The sequence below is a fragment of the Trichoderma ghanense genome, assembly GCF_004382785.1.
Source record: "Trichoderma ghanense strain CCMA-1212 chromosome Unknown scaffold_0, whole genome shotgun sequence".
Lineage (NCBI taxonomy): Eukaryota > Fungi > Ascomycota > Sordariomycetes > Hypocreales > Hypocreaceae > Trichoderma > Trichoderma ghanense.
Window position 1 is genome coordinate 3575644 of NW_027395663.1, and position 23768 is coordinate 3599411.

At 55.3% G+C, this 23768-nt stretch overlaps 9 protein-coding genes across 9 annotated transcripts; 2 read left to right on the top strand and 7 right to left on the bottom strand.

The window, feature by feature from the left end:
- Positions 1–206: 206 nt before the first annotated feature.
- On the bottom strand, positions 207–1417 carry CCMA1212_001246 (uncharacterized protein; the record flags this gene model as incomplete). The annotated part of the gene is made up of 6 exons (XM_073698679.1): positions 207–355; positions 415–619; positions 676–719; positions 788–879; positions 943–1235; positions 1334–1417. 6 exons carry the CDS (start codon positions 1415–1417, stop codon positions 207–209), a joined length of 867 nt encoding a protein of 288 aa, XP_073563295.1.
- A 976-nt stretch (positions 1418–2393) lies between these two features.
- CCMA1212_001247 (Acid phosphatase) lies at positions 2394–3971 on the bottom strand (the record flags this gene model as incomplete). Its single annotated transcript, XM_073698680.1, has 1 exon — positions 2394–3971. The coding sequence occupies one exon, from the start codon at positions 3969–3971 to the stop codon at positions 2394–2396; it is 1578 nt and encodes a 525-aa protein (XP_073563294.1).
- Positions 3972–5482: 1511 nt separating this feature from the next.
- Positions 5483–7957, bottom strand: CCMA1212_001248 (uncharacterized protein; the record flags this gene model as incomplete). The annotated part of the gene is made up of 1 exon (XM_073698681.1): positions 5483–7957. One exon carries the CDS (start codon positions 7955–7957, stop codon positions 5483–5485), a length of 2475 nt encoding a protein of 824 aa, XP_073563459.1.
- Positions 7958–8388: 431 nt separating this feature from the next.
- Positions 8389–10602, bottom strand: CCMA1212_001249 (uncharacterized protein; the record flags this gene model as incomplete). The annotated part of the gene is made up of 4 exons (XM_073698682.1): positions 8389–8736; positions 8804–9095; positions 9155–9575; positions 9633–10602. 4 exons carry the CDS (start codon positions 10600–10602, stop codon positions 8389–8391), a joined length of 2031 nt encoding a protein of 676 aa, XP_073563458.1.
- Positions 10603–11150: 548 nt separating this feature from the next.
- CCMA1212_001250 (General alpha-glucoside permease) lies at positions 11151–12852 on the bottom strand (the record flags this gene model as incomplete). The annotated part of the gene is made up of 2 exons (XM_073698683.1): positions 11151–11264; positions 11338–12852. 2 exons carry the CDS (start codon positions 12850–12852, stop codon positions 11151–11153), a joined length of 1629 nt encoding a protein of 542 aa, XP_073562857.1.
- Positions 12853–14032: 1180 nt separating this feature from the next.
- Positions 14033–16417, top strand: CCMA1212_001251 (Alpha-L-fucosidase 2; the record flags this gene model as incomplete). Its single annotated transcript, XM_073698684.1, has 1 exon — positions 14033–16417. One exon carries the CDS (start codon positions 14033–14035, stop codon positions 16415–16417), a length of 2385 nt encoding a protein of 794 aa, XP_073562858.1.
- Positions 16418–17225: 808 nt separating this feature from the next.
- Positions 17226–21703, top strand: CCMA1212_001252 (MFS antiporter QDR2; the record flags this gene model as incomplete). Its single annotated transcript, XM_073698685.1, has 4 exons — positions 17226–17663; positions 17874–18784; positions 20125–20257; positions 20328–21703. Coding segments are annotated over 4 exons (2856 nt in total), but the record flags the coding sequence as incomplete, so codon positions are not given.
- Positions 18935–19652, bottom strand: CCMA1212_001253 (uncharacterized protein; the record flags this gene model as incomplete). The annotated part of the gene is made up of 2 exons (XM_073698686.1): positions 18935–19147; positions 19227–19652. 2 exons carry the CDS (start codon positions 19650–19652, stop codon positions 18935–18937), a joined length of 639 nt encoding a protein of 212 aa, XP_073562856.1.
- A 283-nt stretch (positions 21704–21986) lies between the features above and the next one.
- Positions 21987–23639, bottom strand: CCMA1212_001254 (Major facilitator superfamily domain-containing protein 1; the record flags this gene model as incomplete). Its single annotated transcript, XM_073698687.1, has 3 exons — positions 21987–23212; positions 23276–23387; positions 23442–23639. 3 exons carry the CDS (start codon positions 23637–23639, stop codon positions 21987–21989), a joined length of 1536 nt encoding a protein of 511 aa, XP_073562853.1.
- Positions 23640–23768: the final 129 nt, after the last annotated feature.

Here is a 23768-nt window from a genome sequence, read left to right on the forward strand (position 1 = left end):
GATAGTTGATGGACGGTTACAATTTGTGAACCCCAGGCTGTTCTTTGGTAGACGATTCTTGAAACCTGTCGTGGGATTGATTTCCAGATTTCTCTGACAGCAGGTACAATCTCCTGTCCAAAAGGCGTCTCCAGGCCAGAGGGTCGTGAGGCCTCGAGACGCAGACATGCTCACCTGGTCCGCCTATCCCAAACTCTGAACGCAGCTTAATAGGCATGGGCCAGGGATTCTTTCTCAGGGCCGCTTTGTTCTGGCTTGCCCAATCGTCCCCTGTGTGTGCTCAGTGGTCCTCTAGCGGCGTTCGCAATAGGCGTATACTCTTGTCCGTTGATGATGACCGGCCTCGCCATTTTCCCTGTTCATATCGTTAGCTCGTTTTCATCCTTTGTCCACACGAACATGTCGATGATGTACCAATGCCTGTGAGATGGTAGTTGATAAAGATATTCTCCCACTGCTTCTTCGGCGCGTCATATATCTCGTGCATGATGCTCAGATGAGGATGCGTAGCGGTGATCTTGTTCCACCAGTTCCAGCCGTCGCGGTGCACGGGAGAGTGAGCAAATCGATGAATGTCCTCGACGGATCGGAAGTAACAGCACGTCATGAAGCCATTGGACTGATTCACAGGTAAGCGGAGTGATTCTGATACCGCGGGAGCCTGGGATCGCCTACTGTCAATCGCTCATTGGCACTTCTGTAGTAAGACGCACCGAGGACTGTCTATCATCGTCAGCTTGTGGACGAATAAACATCAAAGGGGCTGAAGATGGCTTGAAGGACATACAGCCGCTCTCCTTGTCGTCGTGCAGTTTCTGCATCATCGCTCTGAAGACCAGGGATATCTCCCTGGCACCCGACCCAAACAAGCCCAATGCACTTGAAATTGCCATGTCAGCATGAAACCAGGCAAAGGCATGAAGCGGATGGGATCAGACGCACTGATTGTTCCTCACGCCCAGCATGATGACCGCAATCCCCTTGTCGGCCACCTCACTCGGCGGGCTGCCGTCCTCGTTGGGCACTTGCACGGTGTATTTGCCCATGAGAACATCCCGCATCTGCGTGTTGGTAATGACGCCCCAATGCATGAGCATCGTGCGCGAGAACCGGAAGAGCAGGAAAAGAGCTGCCGGAGCGACGGCAAAGGCTGGCCGCGCGAAGAGAAGCAGGAGGCCCTGGAGGACGGCGCCCATGGCGATCCATGTTGAAATGGCAAAGCTGTCGCGGACGGTCTAGAGATATCCGGGTCAGCGGTTGGGGTTATCAAGGTGTCGTTGGGGGTATCTTGAGGTGATATTCAGAGGGTCGTCAAGTGAGGGAGAGGACGGACATTCCAAAAAGCAATGGAAGCGACTTCTTTCGGCTTCAGCTTCGGGATCTTGTCGATCTGCGGCGCAAAATGCTGGAAGTCCATTTTCCCTTTGTCTCTTTTCCGTTTTTGCTCGAATTTATCCGTGATGGCGTATGGTTGACTGCAGTGTGTCCTTTCAAGAAGGACAAACAAAAGCAGTCAAAGGGGGACGTGCCGCGACTTATATGTGCAGAGCAAACGAGCAGTCTGTGAATCCCGCCACAACTGACCATTTCTGTAATAAACGTCTGACAGGGAATCAAGCAAAAAAGCTTGTTGCCAGCTGGTGCAAGGATACACATGCATGCAGCAGCCCGTTTGCAGGGTCGTTTTGCGAACCGAGTGCGAGTGCGGCCTTTGTCTCGGGAGCTTGAGCCAGACGGCACATCTATTATATTCTACAGCCTCTCCGCAGAATTGAATCATTAAACTAGAACTGCTGGCGTAACGAACGACCAGCCAAGAACAGAAGCTATGCATTAGCTCGCCTGACGCGAACCAAGACGGCAAGACGGGCAGAGTGAGAAAGACGAAGCAGGATGTAGCGTCTACGGAATATTACATGCGGAGAATAGGGGGGCCCTTGCGGAGTATCTGTACAGCCAACGGCGGGCGGGCAGGGATTGGACCGAGTGCGAGATCCGGATCCGAGTCCGAGGGATGGAGTTGAGATTGCGCCGGGAAACAAAGTACATGTACAGATGCCCGGGATATACCATGTGCTTCAGAATGTAGGCGGGCTGATGATGAGTGGCTTGTCGTAGTGAGATCCTTGCACCACCCGCCCAAGGACTCGGTCAGCTTGTCTATATACTCTGCATTTCACAACTGATTCCCCCTGTATCATGTACGTACATTAACGGGTGGACCGGCACATGCATTCGAATATTAAGTTGGTATGATATCCGGGTGGACTCGTCATCCGTTGCCTCACAAAGCAACAGCTCCAGCCGTCCCCCATCAGGTCTCGCATCATCATCTTCCTGGCATTTCTTTTATCATCTATATATACTCATTATTCCCTTATCAACCCCAGCCATCACCGCCAGTCATGCTGTCCATGCCCTCCGTCCGCACACCTCCGCTCCTTGTACAACGTCGCCGAATCGAGCACCGCATCATCACTGCTCGCAACAAACTCATGCGTCAAATGCGTGCAGTTGTGAAACGTCAACTTGCTCCATCCATACGTCGCGTTCGCCGTATCGAGCCCAAACCGACTGTACGCCTGTCTCGGGCTCTGCAGCGCATCCAGTCCGTCGTAATGGCCCGCCGCTCCGTTCGTAATGTACCACGGCGAAGTCGGGTTATCCAACTCCCTCGGGTCAATCTTCTGGTCTGCTATCGGCGCCTGGCGCTCGTACACGTGGGCGTGTCCAGACAAGACGAGATCGACGCCGTACTTGATGAATAGCGGCTCGAAGACGTCCTTGCAGCTCCAGCAGATGGTCCCCGTGTCGTTCTCGTTGCTAAGATACCACGGCCGGTGGCCCCCAACGACGATCCACGGCGTGAGGCTGCGGTCGACGGACCTCAGATCGGCCTCGAGCCACTTGGTCTGGGCGTCCATCTTGCTGTTCACGGGGCTCGCGCCTTCACCCTCCGTGCCGCCAATCTCATCCGGACCGACGAAGCCGTGCCCGAGGTCCGTCTCCGTGTCGAGCTGGATAAAGTGCGCCATGCCGCTGTCCCAGCTGTACCAGAAGTTGCCCGTGCCGCCGGAGACGTCGCTCGGCATCCGGAAGTGGTTCTTGTACCCGGTGAAGTTGGTCTGCCCGGGCATGCAGATGCCGAGGTCGTACGTCATGTTGTGCGCCTTGTCGGCGGTTCCGCCGTTGTCGCAGTTGGCCTCGTGGTTCCCCGGCCCGACCATGTACGGCCTTGACGCCGTGACGGGCATCATCTCGTTGTAGAAGTCGTTGAGGATGGATTCGTACACCTTGTATCCCTCCTCGACCGTCGTGTTGGGCAGGAATCCCTGAATCTCCTCCTTGAGCCAGTAGTCCGCGTACGCGATATCCCCGACATGCCACAGAAACTCATAGTCGCCCATGTTGCTGATGAGCGAGTCGACAGTGTTCTTCTCGCCCGGTTTGAGCACGTTGTTCCCCGAGACGCCGGTGCCTGCGGAAGTCGTCAGGCCGCGTGCGCCCATGGTACCCAAGTCAGCGACGACGGCAACAGAAAAGGGCGTCTTGTCGCCGGCCCTGCGGCTGGTGGTGAAGTTGAACGGCTCGTAGCAGACGTCCTCGTTGAGCTGCGCCGGGAGGTAGTAGTACGTCGTGTCCGGCCTGAGGCCCTTGAGCAGGACGTGGTTGTTGTACGTCGTCGACGTGGGATACGTGACGGACACTGCCGAGGAGGCGACGTTGGCGAGGTGCTCCTTTGATCTGCCCCAGAAGACGCTGGGGCGGGGGACGTGGTCGAACGTGTTCCAGCTGACCATCATGCCGTCGTCGCCGTGGTAGGCGATGCGGATCTGGGAGTTGGCGGCATCGTCTGCGGCCGCCAGAGGCAGGAGGGCTGCCAGGACTGTTCCCTTCTTCATCTTGGCTGTCTGGTAGGGGATGCTAAGGAAACTATCGTCGGAAGGAAAGGCCAGGAGCACGGCGTACATGGTGTTTATATATACATCTGCTTCATCTACTCTATGCGGTCCGCAACTCAGCTACAAGACAATACACGTACACGCCCCATCAACAACTATGGAAGCTCGACAACACCATGATGCTACCTCGTCAATTGCTTCGCTGCTATAGGCTCACCGAGATCCATGGTGTGTACCTGGCGGGTAGATGCCCTGCATCCCTCTAGCATTCTTTCGGCACCGAAGCCAGGGGTCAGCCGTTGCATGTGCTGGCTATAAGCCGTCAGATTGGCTGCAGAGCGCCATCTCTCAGGGACCAAATCGCTAGATTTCGGCCGGTAACTCTTGTCCGGTGGTGCATTCTATGGAGCAAAACAACACTACTTCTCTGTGTGGGCTTTCACATTTGGGAGTGTGTCATCACCAAAGACGGAGAGATGGCATTTGTTCTGCTAGTCGACGAGGCCGGATTGGCGTAAAATGCCATGCTAGAAGAGGGTTTATTTCATGATCTGCTGTAAGCCCAGCCACCTACTGACCATCCACCAGCAGCACGACTCCTTAGGACAACTACATAGGCTAACTTACGATGGATGTGTCTGCTGATAACATCTGGTAAATTGACCATTTATAGAACTGTAAAGCTCACAATTTCGCACTTGCGACCAGCCTCCTCGTACATCCGCGCGACAGGAGGTGAGTAGGCCTGAGCATCGAGCTTATTCCCGCAGTCGCAGCGTCTGAAGGGTTCGTTCTAGATGGACAGGTGGACAGCAGACATCCCGGTCTCCGATACTATTTCCGACACCATGATTTGCGAGGTTGCTAGGAAAAATCAGCTAGCAATCCATGGCTCGTCATACAAGACCACAAGCTCCACCGGCTGGTGATATCCTGTATCGAGAAGCCTTCAGTGGACACTCTGAAGGGCTTGCAATACTCCTAGAACCAGCCCAACAATCCAATCGCATCTCAGACCTTCCCACGTTGTCCGAGAAGCAGCCAACACTTCCTCGAGACGACAAGCTGTTGTTGTCGTCGTTGTTGTCCTCCCTGTTGTGGCTGCTCCTATTGTTAGTTGAGCACTTGAGGATGTCGGATGATCCGAGGTTGCTCCGCCTGCTCAGAGACGGCAGCCCCAACCGTATCGAGATGCGTCCTCGTCGTCAGTTATTGTCAGTCTCCAAACACCCAATCCTACGAGTAGAGTTGCGAGAAGAACTGCTGTTGAGGACATGTGCCCTCGCTGTGCAAACGGTATAGACCTGGTAATCCAACATTAGCAACTTGCTTCTCGGGCGTTTTAAACTTCAACCTTACCAAGTGATATAAGCAATCGCTAAAGGAGGTTTCATTGGGCAATGGCTTTAGACTGATTATACATAGTCTAGCTCTTAGGATCATTAAGTCTATAAGCTCTGTCATCGACGACTATTGCCGCAAAGTCTTTATAAAGGTCTAGTTGCTTAATGCCATGACTACTACTCCGTATAGTAGATCGAGTTAAATATGGAAGATCTGGTTGGGAATAGCAGATGTAGCTAGATAGTAGAGTAAATCTCTTCAAGTCTCGTTTCGGTATCGCCTGCTCGAATTCCAGCAATAGCATCGTCGAATGCTGCAATAATAGGGTCGTATAGTAGGTTCGGGTCCTTTGGAGTGCCAGTGAAGCTTCTATGCAAGAAGAGGATGTCCCTAATCTTCTTGCATAAGGGCTTAACATGGTTAAATTCTGTTGGAAATTCATCAAGGATCACCTCCAGCCCTGCCTGGTCGGACATGTCCCCACGCTTAACTCGCGCAATGTCTTGATAGCTTCCCGTGAACCACAGCGATAGACAGCTTTTTCTAGGTGCTGGCGCCCTCGACAATGCCCAGCCCCTACGGGCACTGAGCCAGATCAGAACGTAAAAGAAGGCTTCGAGGTCGTGACGATACGTGTGGGAGGTTCCGAGAAGGACTTCAATCGCCATGAACTCCATCGTGCCGGTTCGATGCCGGGCCCCACTAGGGCCCTTCCCTTCTTCCTTGGCCAAGTCCAGGTCGATGAGCATGCCCTTGAAGCCGTCGGACTTCTCCGGATCGGTGATGATAATGTTGTTCTCCGAGATGTCGCGATGCAGGATCTTCCCGTCGAGGTAGAGGGACCGGTGTACTTTGATGGCGTCGCACAGGGCTTCAAGAAGCTCGAGGACGGACCTAAACTGATTGATGCATCGCCCGGCTGGAGAAATGGCCAGAACTCGCAAGATGCGATCGTCGTATGGCAGGTCTTGATCCTTCTGGACAAGGCTGGTCCCTTGCGGTGCCTCAATGGAGTAACTCAGCTCGCTCTCGTCGGCCCCCCTCTTGCGTAGCGAGCTATGTGATCGGGATCGCTTAGCCACGCGGCTCGTCTCGGCCACGGACTTTCGTTTTCTGGACGCATTGCTGCCAACGCTGGGGCTGGAGAACTGCAGAGACTGGCCACCGAGCCGCGACTGTGAAGCGGACGCGCCAGAGCCGCCCGGGACATCACGAAATTTGTATGGAGTCCCAAAGACGAGGCCTTCACGTAGCTTGCTGATGCGGGTGACCTCTTCGCAGTAGCCGACCAGTTTCGCGAGCCCCTTGACGCCGCGTTCGTGAGCTTTTGTGAGCAGGTCTGCTTCAGGTGGGCGCTTGCTGGAGGTCCAGGAGAACTTCACAACCGTGTCGAGTTCCGTCGAGCCCACGTCGCGAGCCCGGAAGCAAGACGTTCCGCGGCAGACAATGGCTCGTTGGAAGGCGATCGGATTAGCGTCGAGCTCAAGTTTCCGCTTTCTCTTGCTCGTACGGGGTTCAGCAGACATTGCGGCAAACAGCCTGTGATCCTTGTGCGTTATGAAGGTATCCAGTCCCAACTCTTCGTCGTTCATCATCAGGTACCCGCACATGACCTGGATGAACTTTTCGGGCTGGTCGTGGATGTCAAAGGCGGCACCACTATACGGCCCGGATCTGTCATAGACCCAATTCTCCATCTCTGTCCCTCTCAGCGAAAATGCATGGACGAAACGACGTGTCGGTTGAGCCGCGAAGACGTTTCGCACGGCGCTGCCAATCTGGAGCCAAAGAGCCTTGGAATTCTTGTCCGACTCTTTCAATTCGCCAACCACCAGGACATGTTTCCAGTCGTGCTTTAAGCCGTCTCTTTTCAGCTTCACAAAGAGGTCCAGCTGTCTTTGCGCCTCGGTTCCAACTCTATTGTCCCCGGAACTCCTAAAGAAAGCGGTTCTTTCGTTTGCCAATAGCTCCTTTTGCAAGTTGAGCCACCACTTGCACACATCGTCCTCGGTGCCCTTCTTGGGGAGCTGTGTCCATCGACGGTCGCCGTCGCTGTAGTGGCTTTTGGCACGGTGCCAGATTTGGTTCGCTCGTCGGTTCCATTTTCTGCCTTGGAAGTATTTCTCGTGGAAGCCCTCAACCGCGCGATGCGTGCAGTGACGGATCTCTTCAAACACGCGATCTTCTATGACCTGCCGCGACTGTTCTGATCCCTGCTGCGAAGCAGATGAATGTGTGATGGGGGTTTCGAAGGATGGCGGAGCGCTGGGAGGCGGAGTGGAGCGGGATGTTGCGAGGATAAGATGGACGACAGCAGCCCAGATCTCGACGTCTGGTGCCCGCCTGATGACAGCTCTGGACAACGGACGGAAATACTGGTAAGCAATGTCGGTCGTCCGATTGTCGTTCGGCCGAAGCAGTGAACGAACGGCATATAGATCGGAGAGTAGATCGCGTCCACCAGTCCTTGAAGCAAGGAGCGTCGGAGCCTCGGAGCCGAAGAAGATGCCAAGCAGCCTGGTTAGCGCTGCCACAAACAATCGCGGTCGTTCGGGCGCATCTGCATCTTCGACGACGTCCGTCGTGCCGTCCAGCTGGAAGCTGCCCAGCGTCGAGTCCGCTTCCCGCAATGCTTCTCGAATGGGATTTAGCGCGTCGCCGAGGGGGTTGTTTTCGATGGCATCGAGCTCAGCGGGCGTCAAGACGTCCATGGCGTTTCGTTGATGCGCCTCATGGGCGTGCGTGATACAGGAGAAGAGATGTGAGGGCGAAAGTAAATAAGGCACCGACGGCGCAGGAAGAGTTGGTGACGCGTGATCACGTGCGCATTAATTAAGGTACCTAGACATAGGGGAGTAGCGACACTACATGTAGGATAATATCGCACTACTGGCCGTTTATAACAGGGGGTAGAAGGATATAGTAATAATAAACAACAGTAGAATATAATAACAAATAGTAGAAGGATATGAAGGGATTAGTAATAGTTAAGTAGTTATAGCTAATAGTAGAAGGATAAAGTAAGTAGTAGAGAAGAATAGTAGTAGTGAAAGATAATTAGAAGTAAATCTAGAAACTAAAGAAAATAAAGGTTCCAAGGTAGAAGGATAGTAAGACAGGTGGAATGCAATCAATTCTCGCTCTATGTTAAAACATTTGTGTGCAGCCAATCAAACGTATCCAACAGCTCAAAGTTGAAATCCAACGGCTCCGGGAAATCAAACGCCAGCGCCGCCCGAGGACTATTTCCATCCAGGCTGCCGTTCAGGGTATGATCGAGCACCCGCTGGATAATGACCTTGCAGTCCATGCACAGATCCCCGTTGGGCGCCGACGGACGCACCCAGTCGAGGAAGCCGACGAGGAGGCTGAGGTTCTGGATGATGCTGGAGCGGGTGATGCGGGCGTCGCCGGGGTGCTGGCCGGTGAATGTCGGGTTGAGCAGCTCGAGGCAGAGGATGCCGCCTGCTGGGGCTGCGTGGGCCATGAGCTTTGCTTAACCGTCAGAAAAGGGCCACGCCTTGCTATAAGTCATGGCTGAGATATCGACGACTTACAAGCCATTCAAAATTGCGCCGCATTTCTGCGAATCGGTCCTTGTGTGTCCACAGGGCGAGAGTGAGGGTGAGCGTCTCGAAGCTAAAGAGCAACAGGTTGCCCCCATCCAAGCTACCGTTGAGCAGCAGTAGCCTTTCTAGTAAGAACATGGCCTGCAAGTGGGCCAGCCGGAGCAGTATCCTCGCATAGACGGACGTGGTGTCCAGCTCGGCATCTAGCAGGATATGGGGGCTATATTGAAGATGCGCAGGAAGTGCTGCGTACGTCTCCAGTTCTCGGGTCTGGATGTTCCTACTCAAACCTCATCAGCTCTCCTGCGCTTGTCGTTAAGAAGGAGGGAGAAGTCATACCGCAGTTCATCCAGAGTAATGCAGACGACGCAGCTCAAAGCAATTTCCATGACTTCTTCCAGGATGCCTGCCAGCAGACGCCGGGCCCGCATGAGCGTAGCCGGATAGATCTGACCCTTTGTGTTCCAGCCTCGGTCGTCCAATTCTGAAACAGCCTTGCGCAGCGTTGCTTCATCCGCTATGAGCTCCTCGTCGGAAAGATCCAGCGGCAGAGGCGTCGTGCAGAATCGACGATGAATAAGCGGAGGTCGCCCCGAGAAAGCGACGCACCACTTGTCGACGTTGAAGATCTGGGCAACGACTCGCCTGCTGTTCTCGGAAGATAGCGTGGGCGTATAAGGCATCTCCCTCTCTAGGGCATGCAGTCCCATGAATGTCATCATGGACACGCCCGCGCCGTGAGAGTACCAACATGATCCAGCTGTTGGGCCAGCATTAGCACGAATCCTTGTTCCTCGTGGCGCGCATCAGTGCTTACCGGCATCGCCGTCTAATATAGAAATCAGAGTCGTTCGACATCGATGAAGATCCAACAGCACGGGGTTGCCCTCGCAAAAGTGCCGCGCCAAGTCCACGCAATATGACATGTACGTTCGGGCCAGATCATGGGATTCCTTGCCGGGAAGCCACTGGATGTGAGAGGGCCGAAACGCGTTGACAATGTCCCCGAGACGCTCCAAGCCTGACCATATCCACCCGATCGACTCCCATCTGAGACTGCTGCTATCGCAGTACTGATCCATCCACCGATGCGGGTCGTCGATCTCTCGGAAGGGCTGCGCCGAGTTGTTGCATATCATCTCGGCGACCCGCTCAAGGTCAGGTCCCGTCCCGTCTGGGTTCTTCTTCAGCAGCTCTTGCACCGAGCGGGTGATGCGAGCCAGAGCGACTTGTCTCCAGCCCTTTCCCTGGCTGTCCTCGTGGTTGAAGGCGATCTGCTCATTGCGCTGGCCCGGCAGAGCTTCCAACACAAAGATGCTCATGTGGCGCACCAGATGAGGGAGCTGGTCAAAAGAGAGCCTGGGAGCCGTTCGATCAACAGAAAAGGATCGCGAGAGATTAGCATCTGGTCCCTGGCCCTGAAGGAGGCTGAGGCTTCTCTTGGTCTGTTCGTAAACTGTGGCGTGGCTGGTGAAGCCCATGTAGCCCGAGCTGGGCGATCCGAGTCCATTCGCAGGCCTCATCTCCATCGCATTCACGGTTGTGCTCGCCACCTTCATCTTCTGTCGCCTCGCGCGCCTCCGAGGCTGAAGCACGGCTCCGACTGTGTAGGTGCATTCGCTGGCCTGGTTCCTCTTGAGGCATCGGGTGCAGACCGGCCGCGTGTGATCGCAGGCGACTTTGCGTGCCCGACACTGATCGCATGCCTGGAGACGGCCGTTGAGACGCCGCAGAGGCGCTTCATTGTCGTTGATGTCGCCGCTGATGTTATCGCTCATGCTGGACATGGCGACGAGCTGGTCATTTCATGGTTGCAGCGACCAACATGGTGTGTAGATGGAAGGGCGTGTGAGAGCTGAAGTGCTGAGATCCTGACGCTGATGCTTAGTCATGAAGATGAACTGACATGTCGTCCAAGAGCAGCAGAAGAATCCTTCGACGCCAGTCACGAGACGATGGAGATCTTCTGATATGCGAAACCTGGCATAATACAGACATGCTCATCGAGGAACAAGGTAGTCGATTGATTGTGAAAGAATATTATATGTGGCTGGCAAGACGAGTCGGTTGTGGATCATGTCTCACCAGCAACAGCAGTTCGTCGTGTAAGACAAAACTCCCGAGACTTGAAGACACTTACCCAGTACACATCCATCACATACACAATTGCTTGTCATTAACGTGAGTCATATGGCTCAGTTACACGAGAGCGAGCTGAGGAAGGTCTTGTGTTAATATTTGACTTTCTTCATCACTATCAGCAGCTCACCACAGACTGCAACTACAGCAATCAACGTAGTGTCGGCCCAAAAGTTGTCCAGGTATATCCGTCTCTTCATGGCGTCAGATCCTCCTCCTCCTCAAACTTGTACGTCGCAAACTTCCTCGCGGGAACGTTTCTCTCAAACATGATGTCCAGCTCCTCGTACGTTCGGCCCTTGGTCTCCGGCTATACAAGCAAAACGTCAGTCAATCATCTCCAAGCAAAAGGGTCCTCTGACTCCGGGGCTAGAGCCACTCACCATTCTGAAGATGGTCCAGATGAGAGAAAAGACAGAAATGCCGCCATACAAAAACTCAATCTTGGCTCCAGCGCCCGCAGCACCCGGGTTCAGCAGATACGGCCCAATGACAGACGTAACCAGGCCCGTAAGAGCATCAATCATCGTGGCAATGGCAATCGTCTTCGATCGGAGCTTGGTCGAGGGAGTCTCACACACGACGACGTACGTCAACGGGCCGAGAGTCGCCTGCCAGACGAACTGCAGGATGATGAGCAGCGTGGCCTGCGCCCAGCGGTACGAGTCGTTGGTCGTGTAGTCGTGTGCAAAGGTCAGCAGGGCGACGACAAAGAGCGTGGCGACCATGAAGCTGAGGCCAAAGATGTACGCAGGACGACGGCCGAGGTAGATCAGGGGAATGGCAGAGAGACACGTGCCGACGAAGCCGACGCCGTTGAGACCAACGCCCATGTCGAACGCTTGCACATTGTTCAAACCAATCTGCTCAAAGAAGTAGGTCGCGAAGCCAACGGGATTGCCGCTGAAATTCTGGATGACGAAGAGCAAGATGCAAATCTCCATGCGTCGTCGGTTGACGCCCTTCCAGCAGTCGGCGTACGTGGTGCCGACCTCGAGCTCCCGCTCTAGGAGATCCGTCTTGACCATCATGGCGAGCGTTTCCTTGGTGTTGATGCTCGAGTTCCTCTGCACGAGCTGCTCGAGAGATCGCTCCGCCTTTTCCATCTTGTTCTGTCGTACCAGCCACCAGGGGGATTCGGGGGCAAAGGGCAGACCGGCGAGCAGGATGACGGGCCACGCCCATTGGATGGCAAAGGGGATCCTGTACGCCCACTGGTCGGGGCGGTTGATGAAGCCGCGGGTGACGCCCGTCTGGATGAACTGGCCCATGACATAGCACAGGTTGATGTAGCCGGTGAGGAAGCCACGCAGACTGAGGGGGAGAACCTCGGACGCATACGTCGTGGCAATAACACAGTATCCTCCCCATACAATGCCGCTGAGATACTGACTGGCCGTCAAGACCCCAATAGTGTTGGCAAAGAATTGCATAAACGTCAGAATCGCCGTCAGGACAAGGCACACCGCAAACGTCCTCTTCCGCCCAAACCTCTCCATGGGGAACGACACGAGGTACGCGCCCACAATCTGGCCGACGAGGCTGCCCATGCCCATGGCGACCTGCCACCGGGCCGGGATCTGGAAGCCGCCATGGTCGGGCCCGTAGTCGACGCCGAAATGCCGCTGGAAGGCCGGCAGCGCGAAGAAGTTGCCGCTGATCTCGATGTCGTAGGCGCGCATGATGATGCTGAGCGAGATGAACATGGACCAGAAGGCGCCCTTGCGGTAGAGCTTGAGGGCCTCCCAGGAGCCGAGGCGGTGCTCCGTCGCGGTGCCGCTGTTGGCCATGGCCTCGCTGATGGAGGCCATCTTGCCGGTGGCGCCGGCGTTGGTGAGCTCATGCTCGATGTTGCTGGCGACGTTTTCGAGCGCCGTTGCCTGGGCTTCTTTCTCCATGGTGGGCTATGTTGTATGATACCTGTTTGCTAGAGTAAATGGAAACAAGGAGATGAGGAGGAGGTGGAGAGCAATGGGAAAGTCCTTCATCAACAGGCCCTTTGATAGACAACCCGAGAAGATCACGACCCTGTCCCCTTGATGACTATCACAGCGTTGCATGCATCGTATTTATACGCCTCGTCCTGGCGTTGAATCGACTGCAATACAACAGTCGTCCCCCCAGACTAATGAGGGCAAGTTGCGGGGCTCCGCAAGATCGAGTCGACCTAGTGCATCCCGGGGTCTGGGGAAGTGGCAAGGACTTGCCCGGCGTGGTGGTGATGTTGCCGGGAGCGGCTCTAGCGATGACAGCAGCAGGATCTCGAGATGGGAGCCAGATCCGTCGGGCATTTCAAGACAGGACTACACCAGATGTAGGCCTGGAGTCAGATTTTGTGCTCTACCTTGCAATTTTCGACAAGCCAACGCCCTTGGCTTTTACATGGGGATGAATACCGTCGGCTAGAGCTTGTTGTTGGTAGGATCAGCCCTTCGGGTAAATAGAGTCTATAGCATCACGGCTGTTGTCAGGGCCTCTTCGACTAAGCTGAATTATTGACAGTTTCTCGGACGCGAAACTGGTCATGGTCGAGATATCAGAGAGTTCGTCAACGACCAACAGCCTCCCCAGGTTCATGTTTCGGACGAAAACCCGGGGCGCGGCATCTGGTGGCGCTCGATCCGAGCCACACCACCTCCCCGGCCCAATATCCGGCCCAATATCCGGGGACAAAACTCGACGCCAGATCGACCAATCAACCGGGGGGCCCCTAGAGCATGGAATACAACGCTGAGGCCAAGAGTCCACCCGAACAATGCTCCCGCACCTTGGAGACTCCGCACGGAAAACAGCTGACTTGTTTTTGCTCCGGCTGCCGGCATCCAGGATTGGGGGTACTGAGGTTCGGTTTCATTCTTGAGTGTTCGTATAAGGTTGAGTGAGCTGGGGAGCTGATGTTCGTGAGGGGTTCGTCGAAATCACAAGGCTCTGCGGCTGATGCATTATTAGGCATGTCAACTTGGAACCTCACCTCCTTTTTCTTTTTCTTTTTTTTTTGGTATGCTCGACAAATCCAATGTTCTTGCATGTAACTGGTGACAGCTTCAACGAGTCCGAGACTTGACATAGTTCACCAAGATGTCCTCAGAACACAGACTATTTTACACCACGCCCTCAACATCATTCCCAACCTCTCTTCCCCTAGGCAACGGCCGATTCGCCGCCTCCGTCCTCTCTTCTCCCTCCAAAGAAGTCTTCATCCTAAATGAAGTCTCCTTTTGGTCCGGAAAAGAAGAGCCAGCAGGCGAAGGACTCTCCGAGAAGCCCCAACAGGCCAAAGACGAGCTCAGAGAGACGCAAGAGTGCTATCTCAATGGCGACTACGCGCAGGGGAAGAAGAGGGCGGAAAGGTTCCTTGAGAGCAGGAAGACCAACTTTGGGACCAATCTTGGTGTTGGAAGACTTGAGATTGCTGTGACTGGGCAGGGAAATGTTGAGAATGTGAGAGCCTTTGAGAGGGAGCTGCGGCTTGATGAAGCTGTGGCGGAGACGAGGTATACTTTGAACGGCCGCCAGTTCAAGAGGAGATGCTTCTTGAGTCATCCGCACCAAGTGCTCGTTGTGCAGTTCGAGGGCGATGATCCGGATGGGCTGGAGGTCGAAGTCGGCGCCCAGGGCGAAAACGAAGCATTTACTTCCAAGGTCAACGAAGATGGGAAGCTCGAGTTCAATGCTCAGGCCCTCGAGACGGTACACAGCGACGGAACCTGCGGTGTCAAGGGCTACGGCCTCATCGCGGCAGCTGTCGACGAGGGAAAGGTTGAGCATCGAGATAGGAAACTCGTCATCTCGGCAAAGAAGAGCGTGACCATCCTGGTGACGTTCAACACCGACTATGCCGAGTCTGGAGACGAATGGAAAAGGCGAACAGTCGCACATATGGACGTGGCTCTCAAGTTGTCCGTCTCTGAACTTTTTCAAGCGCACCTCGAAGACTTCCAGCCGCTCTATCGCCGAGTGAGCATCTCCCTGGGATCCAAATCCGGCTCGACTGCCAACACTCCCACAGGCCAGCGTCGGCAGAGCTTTGAGTCTTCCAGATATGCTGATGCCGGCATGTTTGCGCTATACTTTCACTATGCCCGCTATCTTACCATCGCCGGCACCCGGCATGATTCGCCCTTGCCGCTGCATCTGCAAGGTCTCTGGAATGACGGCGAGGCCTGCAAGATGGGCTGGAGCTGTGACTACCACCTCGATATCAACACGCAGATGAACTACTTTGCGATTATGAACAGCGGCCTGTCTGACTTGATGCAGCCGCTCATCAACTACCTGAAACGCCTTGCTGCGAGCGGCCAACGTACAGCCCGCGTGTGCTACGGCTGCCGCGGCTGGGTCGCTCACGTCTTTAGCAACGTGTGGGGGTTCACAGACCCCGGCTGGGAGATATCGTATGGGCTCAACGTGACGGGCGGTCTTTGGCTGGCGAGCCACCTAGTTGAGATGTACGAGTATTCCCTGGATGACGCCTTGGCGAGGAACGAGGCATGGTCGGTGCTGTCCGGCGCGGCCAAGTTCTTCCTCGACTACATGGTTGAGGATCCAGAGACGGGCTGGCTGCTCACGGGTCCGTCTGTGAGCCCGGAGAATAGCTTCTTCGTCATCGACGAGAATGGCGAGAAGGAGGAGCACTATGCGGCATTGGCGCCAACTCTGGACGTCGTTTTGGTCCGCGATCTGTTCGCATTTTGCGAATATGTGTCGACAAAGCTGGGCCATGAGGAGTCCAACCGGAAGGAGGACGTTCGGATATACCAAGAAGCATTGGCGAAGCTGCCTCCTTTTCAGATCGGCAAGAATGGTCAGCTCCAGGAGTGGCTGCATGACTTGGAGGAGGCACAGCCCTACCACCGCCATCTGTCTCACACAATGGCTCTCTGCCGCTCAGCGCAGATCTCGGCCCGCCATCAGCCTGGTTTGGCAGAGGCAGTACGCGTGACTCTTGAGCGAAGACAAGGCCGCGACGATCTCGAGGACATTGAGTTTACGGCCGCCCTGTTTGCGCAAAACTACGCCCGTCTGGGAGACGCAGAGAAGGCCGTCGCGCAGGTCGGCCACCTGGTGGGCGAGCTGAGCTTCGACAACCTGCTGAGCTACAGCAAGCCGGGCGTGGCGGGGGCCGAGAAGAACATCTTTGTCATTGACGGCAACTTTGGGGGCGCCGCGGCGATTGCTGAGATGTTGGTCAGATCAGTCATTCCTCGCCTGGGAGGGCCCGTCGAGGTCGACATGCTGCCGGCCTTGCCCGCGGCTTGGGCTGAGGGAACGGTGAAGGGGATGAGGATTCGAGGAGGGCTGGAGGCTGACTTTGCGTGGCGGGAGGGGAAGCTGGAAGGCGTGACGCTGAGGGCATCTGCGGCGTCGTCGCTGGTGGTGTTTTATGGCGAGCATCGGTTCGAGACGAGGTATCAGGCGGGAGACGTGCTGAAGCTGGGGCCGACGCTGGAGCTGGAGGGCTAAAGGGGGGGTGGTGCATGCCTGCAGATGTAGATGTTACATAGATCAACGAATGTGACCCTTGGTGTAATGAGTCTGAAGGAAGACGCTGACGAGGAAAGACTTGATGCGTGAAAAGATGCCCGTAAAAGCAGAGCATCTATGATCGGATCTTCAAACTATCCGGGTCCACAGCCCTTGATGTCGCGATCCGCGCTCGTGTTCCTCTTTGGGCGTACGGAGAATAAGCGGGTGCTACAGCCACTATAAGCTACAGCGCTAAGAGCCCTACGATGCTACCTAGGATAGGTAGGTACCTATTTATGTACTCCCCGGGTTTCCTGGAGTATCACGATCAGGACATAGGTAGTACGCAATTGATGTTGAGGTACAGCTAACGAACCTTTATTTGTCCTCCCCTCAAAGAGTATATATAAGCCATTGTTGTAGGACGATCCGATCCAGCAGATGGAAAGCTGAGCCCGAGGGAAATAGACTGCATGTAACCGACCAACTATCTTACCGAGGATTCGAAGAACAAGGTAGATCAACCTGGAATGGATATAGTAGCTTACTATTTAGAGGATCCCGTCACCCCAAAGTCTCGGACCTCGCCTCGAAACCCCTCGCAACAGCTGTGCGAAGTCCGAACAGATGCCACAACCCGAGTCAGCGCCTCGACGCACGCAAAGAGGCAGACATTGACGTTTCATCCCGTGAGCCACGGACAGCTGCCAATGTGAAGCCCAGTCCATGCAGGATAGTCGCATAGTGCCAGGCGGTGGCGCCAGTTGTCAGGGAGCTTGAATCAAGCTTGTCGAAACTCTAAATCTTGCCAATCCCTTCTTTACCTTGACTTTGACAGCTTCTAGCACTACCAACTCACCTCGTCTCACCTCGACCAACTCGTCCTCCTTCATCCTTACGCGCTTCAGCAGAGACCATCTTTTCGTCTCTGCATTTCACCACCACCACCTCCTCCACCTCTTTCGCCGCATATCCTATTTACTTCCCCCGATTATTCATCGTCAAATGACGTGCCCTTATCCCACCACTCACTACTTCTACCCGTCTCACGCCATGAAAACCTCGCGATACGCCATCTCTCGACAAAAGGCCTGCCAGCAATGCTCCATCGCCAAAGCCCGGTGCGACCGCAAAGAGAGATGCTGCTCGCGCTGTGCCCTGCGGCATCTGCCCTGCCTCTATCCCCATTCGAACCCCTCGTCGGCCGCGGCCTCCAAGCTCTATGGCGACAGCAGCGACCCCGGTCCTGGCCCTCTGCCCAGCTTCTGTCGCGCATCTGCCGGCACTCTCCCGAGTCCGGAGCGCGATGAGATCTCGACGCCTCGGGGCACGCAGGATCCAGAGTCCCCGTCCATCCACCTCGACCTGGACGATCACAGTCCCCTCAGCTTTTCCGCGGCGCCTCCCACGACGCGGACGCAGTGGTCAGCCGCGCAATCCCTGGACCACTCAGCCTCGCTGCCTGCGCCGCAGCCGGAGTTTCTCGATTTCTCCACCCCCGATCTCATCTGTCCGATCAACGCAGAGGAAATCAGCAACCGGTGGCTGAACGCGTACATCCCGATCCCTGGCCAAAGTATCAAAAACTACCCGGCCACTGTGTCCGCCTTCATCTACCGCCTCCTCAGGTCTTACACCGGCATGGCCGTCCATGGCCGCGGGCTGCCGCCCTTTGTGCACGGCTCGCAGCTGATGGGCCTGCAGCCGAGCCCGCTCTTGTCTACTTGCCTGAGCATCATCCGGATATGCGACAAGCCCTTGCCGGGGAGCGAGAATGGCACTGCCGAGGTCCTGCAGAGGGAGATGAGCAACATTTATGAACGGCGCGACACGTACGACCATAGGTCTATGCTTGGCGCATTCCAAGCTTACCTCATGTACACCATGGCCTTGTTCTTTAGGCTGAGCCAAGGCAACAACCCGTTTCTTCGTCAGGCCATGATGAACCTACAAGAGCTGGCGTGCGTGACGGCTCGTCAGGGCTTAGTGTGCCTGGCAGAGCAGCAGCGGACGCGGCCCAAGTGGGAAAGCTGGATCCTTGCCGAGGCCAAACGGCGAACGCTCTACACCATGTATCTCTTTGATAGCGTTCTCTCGTCCGAGGACGGGCTACCGACGTTCCTGGGCACGGAGTTGGAAGGATTGCCGGCTGTATCGAGCAAGACTCTGTGGCGCGCTCAAACTCGGCGCGACTGGGAGGCTGCGTACAATGTGCACCTCGCCGAGTGGGTGGAGGGGAATCTCCGCATCAACGAGTTGTGGCCTATTCCTGAAGGGCTGGATGAATCACAGGTTGCCAAGCGACGCCACAGAGTGGACAGTTGGCTTGAGGATCTGGACGAGTTTGGCACCATGCTGTATGCCGTCACGAGCTGCACACACGGAGGGTGAATCGCCATGAAGCAACCAGTTTGCAGACGCCCCCCATCTCCAACAATCTATATACCCATCTATTCTCTCTCTAATAATGCTCCGTATACCACCAAGCCTAGCTACCTGATACGTTGTATCAATCTATGAATTTTCGAGTGCTTCGAGTGCTTCTTCGAGAGTGATGACGTTGAGATTCATCTTTGGCATCAGCGAATCGAGGAATACGGCGGCAAATTTGTCATGGTCCGACACAGGCAGTTCCAGCACGTTGTCCGAGATGACAAAGATGTTGTAGTCTAGGTCGAAGAGGCGATAGACTGTGCTCATGACGACACCGGACAGGCTGAGGCCAGACTATGAAATTTCCAGGTTAGTATACTGACTCAGGGGAAGGTATAGATTCTGCTTAGAAGCGTTGAGTATGTCGACTTACAATGACGACAGTATCGATGTTGTTCTCCTTGAGGATCGTCTCCAGGGCATTCCCTGCCCCTGCATACCACCGTATCTTCTGAAGAACGATATCCTTGTCATCGACATTCAGACACTGAGGCACCTGCACGCCAGGGCTCCCCTCATCAAAGGCAGCAAACCCATTGACCAGCTGAGTAAAGGGCGCACCGCTCGGAAGCTCGGCCTGGGAAGGACTCGTAAAGTAGAGCGTGGTGAAGACGGTCAGCGGCCGAGGATCCCGCTTATGCACGGCATCGACCCATCGGGTGCAGCTGGCCACGAACCTGCTCCCTTGTGGCGTGTCTTTGACGATGTCGAAGAGGATGTTCATGAAGTCGAGGTTGAGGACGGCGTATCGCTTGCCGAAGGTTAGGGGGGCGCGCGGGTTGGGCTGGGCGGAGGGCATTTTGGGGGATGGGTTGTGCGTTGCGGTGGTTGGGATGGAGGAGGATAGGGATAGGGGTGATGAGCAGTCATTTCTGTCTTTATTTCGGATCTGAATCTATTTTGTTTGTCTTGTCGAATTTAGTTGTTGAAACTGGGGATTTGGTCACTTACACGTTGGTTCTGGTGTCGCTGCTATTGTTCAGCTCCGAATGATGCTCGCTGGATGTCACTTGAACCCATGTTCGAATGGGGATGAGACGTGGGCGCTGATTGGACGCTGGACAGCCAGAGCTGGCTCAACTCCGGAATGCTCCACTCTCAACTCCGGCTTGTAAGTCGTCAGATCCGATATCCGACTCGAGATTCGCCCCCGAGAGAAGGTATATAGAATGAAGAAAGGAATGCAATAAACCTCTGGAAAGGCCATTGAAAGTCAAAGACCAAGACAATCTAGAGTCTAAATTGATAGAAAAATGTCATTGAAACCAGAGAATGAGCAAGATGTGGAAAACCCTTCGCCCACGGCAGAAACACCACCAGCTCCAGACGCAACAGAGCCCTACAGCATCTTTGACAGTCGGCAAAGGGCCTTTATCGTCATTATAGTCTCCACAGCAGCAACTTGTAAGTAATAATCTACACTACCATGCTCTCTTACAGTGCCTGCTTTGCCTTGTCTGACACAAGTATCTAGTCTCCGGCTTCGCCTCCAACATCTACTTCCCCGCCCTTCCCACCATCGCCTCCGACCTGCACGTCTCCATCGAACTGGTCAACCTAACCGTAACATCCTACCTCATCTTCCAGGGCATCGCGCCCAGCCTCTGGGGCCCCGTATCCGACGTCAAGGGCCGACGAGTCGCCTACTGCTGCACCTTTCTCGTCTTCGTGGGCGCATGCATCGGGCTCGCCGAGACGAAGAACTACGCCACGCTCGTGGTGCTGCGATGTCTCCAGAGCACGGGCAGCGCGAGCACAATTGCCATCGGGAGCGGCGTCATCGGAGACATTACAACGAGGGCGAATCGAGGGGGGTTGATGGGGGTGTTTCAGGCGGGATTGCTTGTTCCGGTGGCGGTTGGGCCGGTGATTGGGGGTGCGATTGCGGGATCGCTGGGGTGGAGGGCGATATTTTGGTTCTTGACGGCGTATGGCGGCGGGTTTCTGGTGCTGCTGGTTGTGTTTCTTCCGGAGACGCTGCGGTCCGTGGTTGCGAATGGCAGTCGGACGCCTTCGTCGCTGATGGGGAGGTATCCCCTCGTCGTGTACCAGAGGCTCACGAGGATTGAGTGGAACAGCGAGACTTCGGCGGCGGCGCCTGACGCGAAGAAGCGGATTGATGTGCTTGGCCCGTTTCGCATCCTCTTCAGCAAGCATGCGACGCCTATTATCGTCTTCCTGTCGATATACTACGCCGTGTGGCAGATGAGCATCACCGCCATGTCGACGCTCTTTGAGCAGAAATATCATCTCAAGGAGACGCAGATCGGGTTGACGTTTATAGCCAACGGCGTGGGATCCATGGTCGGGACGCTCATCACAGGCAAGATTCTCGACAAGGACTACAAAAAGGTCAAAGCCGCATACGACGCTCGACATTCCCAAACAACAGAACCCGGAAACGCAGTAGAACAGACAGCAGAAGACGACTTCCCCATCGAAAAAGCCCGCCTCCGGCTGGTCCCCATCTTCTCCCTCATCCAATGCCTCTCCATCCTCCTCTTCGGCTGGACAATCCAGTACCCGCACAAGGTGCCCATCGCCATCCCCATCATATCCACCTTTGTCACCGGCTGGACCGCCGTCTCGACGCAGTCTATTATCATGACGTACCTCGTGGACGTGTTTTCCGACCGCAGCGCCGCGGCGAGCGCGAGCTTGAATCTCGCGAGGTGCCTCTTTGCCGCGGGCGGCACGAGCGTCGTGATGCCGCTGGTGAATGGCATCGGGGTTGGTTTGGCGTTTACGATTTGTGCGGTTGTGCAGCTTGTTGCGTTGTTGGGGCCGGCGGTGCAGTGGAGGTTTGCGGCTGGGTGGAGGAGGGAGGCGAGGATGCGGGATGGAAAATAGGGGGCTGCTTGGGGAGAATGGCATGTGGCATCTCGGCATATTGTGGAATGGAAGAACAGTGGACAATTGAGATACAACGAGAGGGACTCTCGTTAACGGGGTTGATCACATTAACATATAAAATGAGGATGATGGAATTTGATACATGTAATACTAATGCTAATAGACCTGCAACTTATAGACTGACAATATACTGGCTTTCACAAAGAGATCATCGGTGGGTGTCATCTGGTCAACCGAAGCACATCTATTATTCTTGCTCTGAAAGGCAACTTTCTTCATTCTAATCATTATGGCCAGTGGCCGCTCCCCAAAAGTACGTCGCCCAAGCCCCCAACAATAAAATAATTGTAGCGGCAAAACAAGAAGCGCTCAACATCTTCTGCCTCTCCCGGTTCCGTCCGTGCTCAAAGTCCTCCTTGAGGGCATTGATCCTTTCGCCCCTGACGATTCTCTGCTTCCGCGTCCACTGCAGCCTGCCCATCGTGGGGTTGAAGAAGCTCATGGCGAACATGACCGCGCCGACGACGACAGAGCCCGCCGCCAGCACAACGTAGAGAACAACGACACGGCCATAGCCGTCGTTGTCGTGGTCCTGGATGACGCCCGCCACGATGCCTATGATGATTGTCATGCTGTTGTTGATGGCAATCTTGATGGCGTAGCCGGACCCAAAGACTTCCTGGTACCACATGCTGGTGCGGATGCTATCGATGATGACCGTCGGGCCCAGGGAGGACGCGAACGCGTAGATGCCGAAGCTGGCGGCGGTTCCCGCAACGGTAGGTCCAAAGGCGGCAAGGCACATGGACAGCAGCATGCCGAGACCACAGACGAGCATGATGGTGTTTCGCTGGCCGAAAACGTCAATGAAGATGCCCAGGATGGGCACCAGGAAGAAGCCGAGGTACTGCGACATGGCCGAGTACCAGCCCGCGGTGACGGCCGAAATGTTGAAGCGCTTCTCGGCAAATTCGGTGGCATTGGTGGAGAAGACGCCCGCGACGGATGTCTGGAAGAGGGAGAAGAGGGACACGAGCCAGAACGGCCACGGGAGCCGCAGCATCTTTGTGATTTCAAACTTCTTGTTCTTCTCCGTCAGCTTCTCGCCGGTGGCCGGGTCGTTGGAGCCGGCGTAGCGCCGCTCGCAGTACTCGGTGAAGAAGTAGAAGCCAACCGTCACCACGTTTGTGAAGAGGTTGATGAAGACGGCGCACCAGTACACCCAGCTAAAGTTTCCCGTGTTCTTTGCAATGACGTTGGCGGACGCCTTGCCTACGAAGCTGCCAATCTTGCCGAGGCCCAGCTCGAAGCCGAGGGTGGAAGCGAAGCCGTTGGACGGCGCGAACCAGGATGAAAAGACCTTGTACTGGGCGCACTGAGTGGCGACGTCGCCGAGGGCCTGGATGACGCTGCCGGCGATCATGAACTTGAAGCTGCGGACTTGGGTGGCCGCTGCAATGAGAATGGCTCCGATGCTGTAGACGGCGTTGCCCCAAAGCATTGTTCCTGGTTGAAGCTGTTAGTAGGTACAGGTTGGCAACAGAGAACAATCGCGAGAGTGATACGTACTGGCACCGCCGAACCGGTCTGTGACAATGCCGCTGACAAGGATCAGGGCCGTCTTGATGAAGTTTTCGCTTGCATCCAGCGTGGCATATTGCGCATTGTTGATGTGCAGCTCCTGCAACTGTGTTAATGACAATCATCCAGAGAGTATGTATAAGTGAGAGCCGACCTTTTTCAGGGTGCTCTTCATGGCGCCCGTCACGCCGCTGCTCCAGTGAGAGCCAAAGCCAACCAAGCTGACGAGGATGACTGAAAGAATCTTCATGCTCATCGGAACCTTGGTGCTCCGTCCATCAGACGCAGTGTCCGACTCGTCGAGAGCCGACACACCGACTACGTCGGCGGCACGCTTCTCCTCGTCGCTCATGATGTGCAGTGCCCTTCCCGACTATACCAAGAGTACGATCTGATGGACGTGGCTGGAGCGTGTGCGAGGAATCAGGCGCTGCGGTGACACCGGGGGGCCGACATGATGCGGTTTTAAGAGGATGACGGC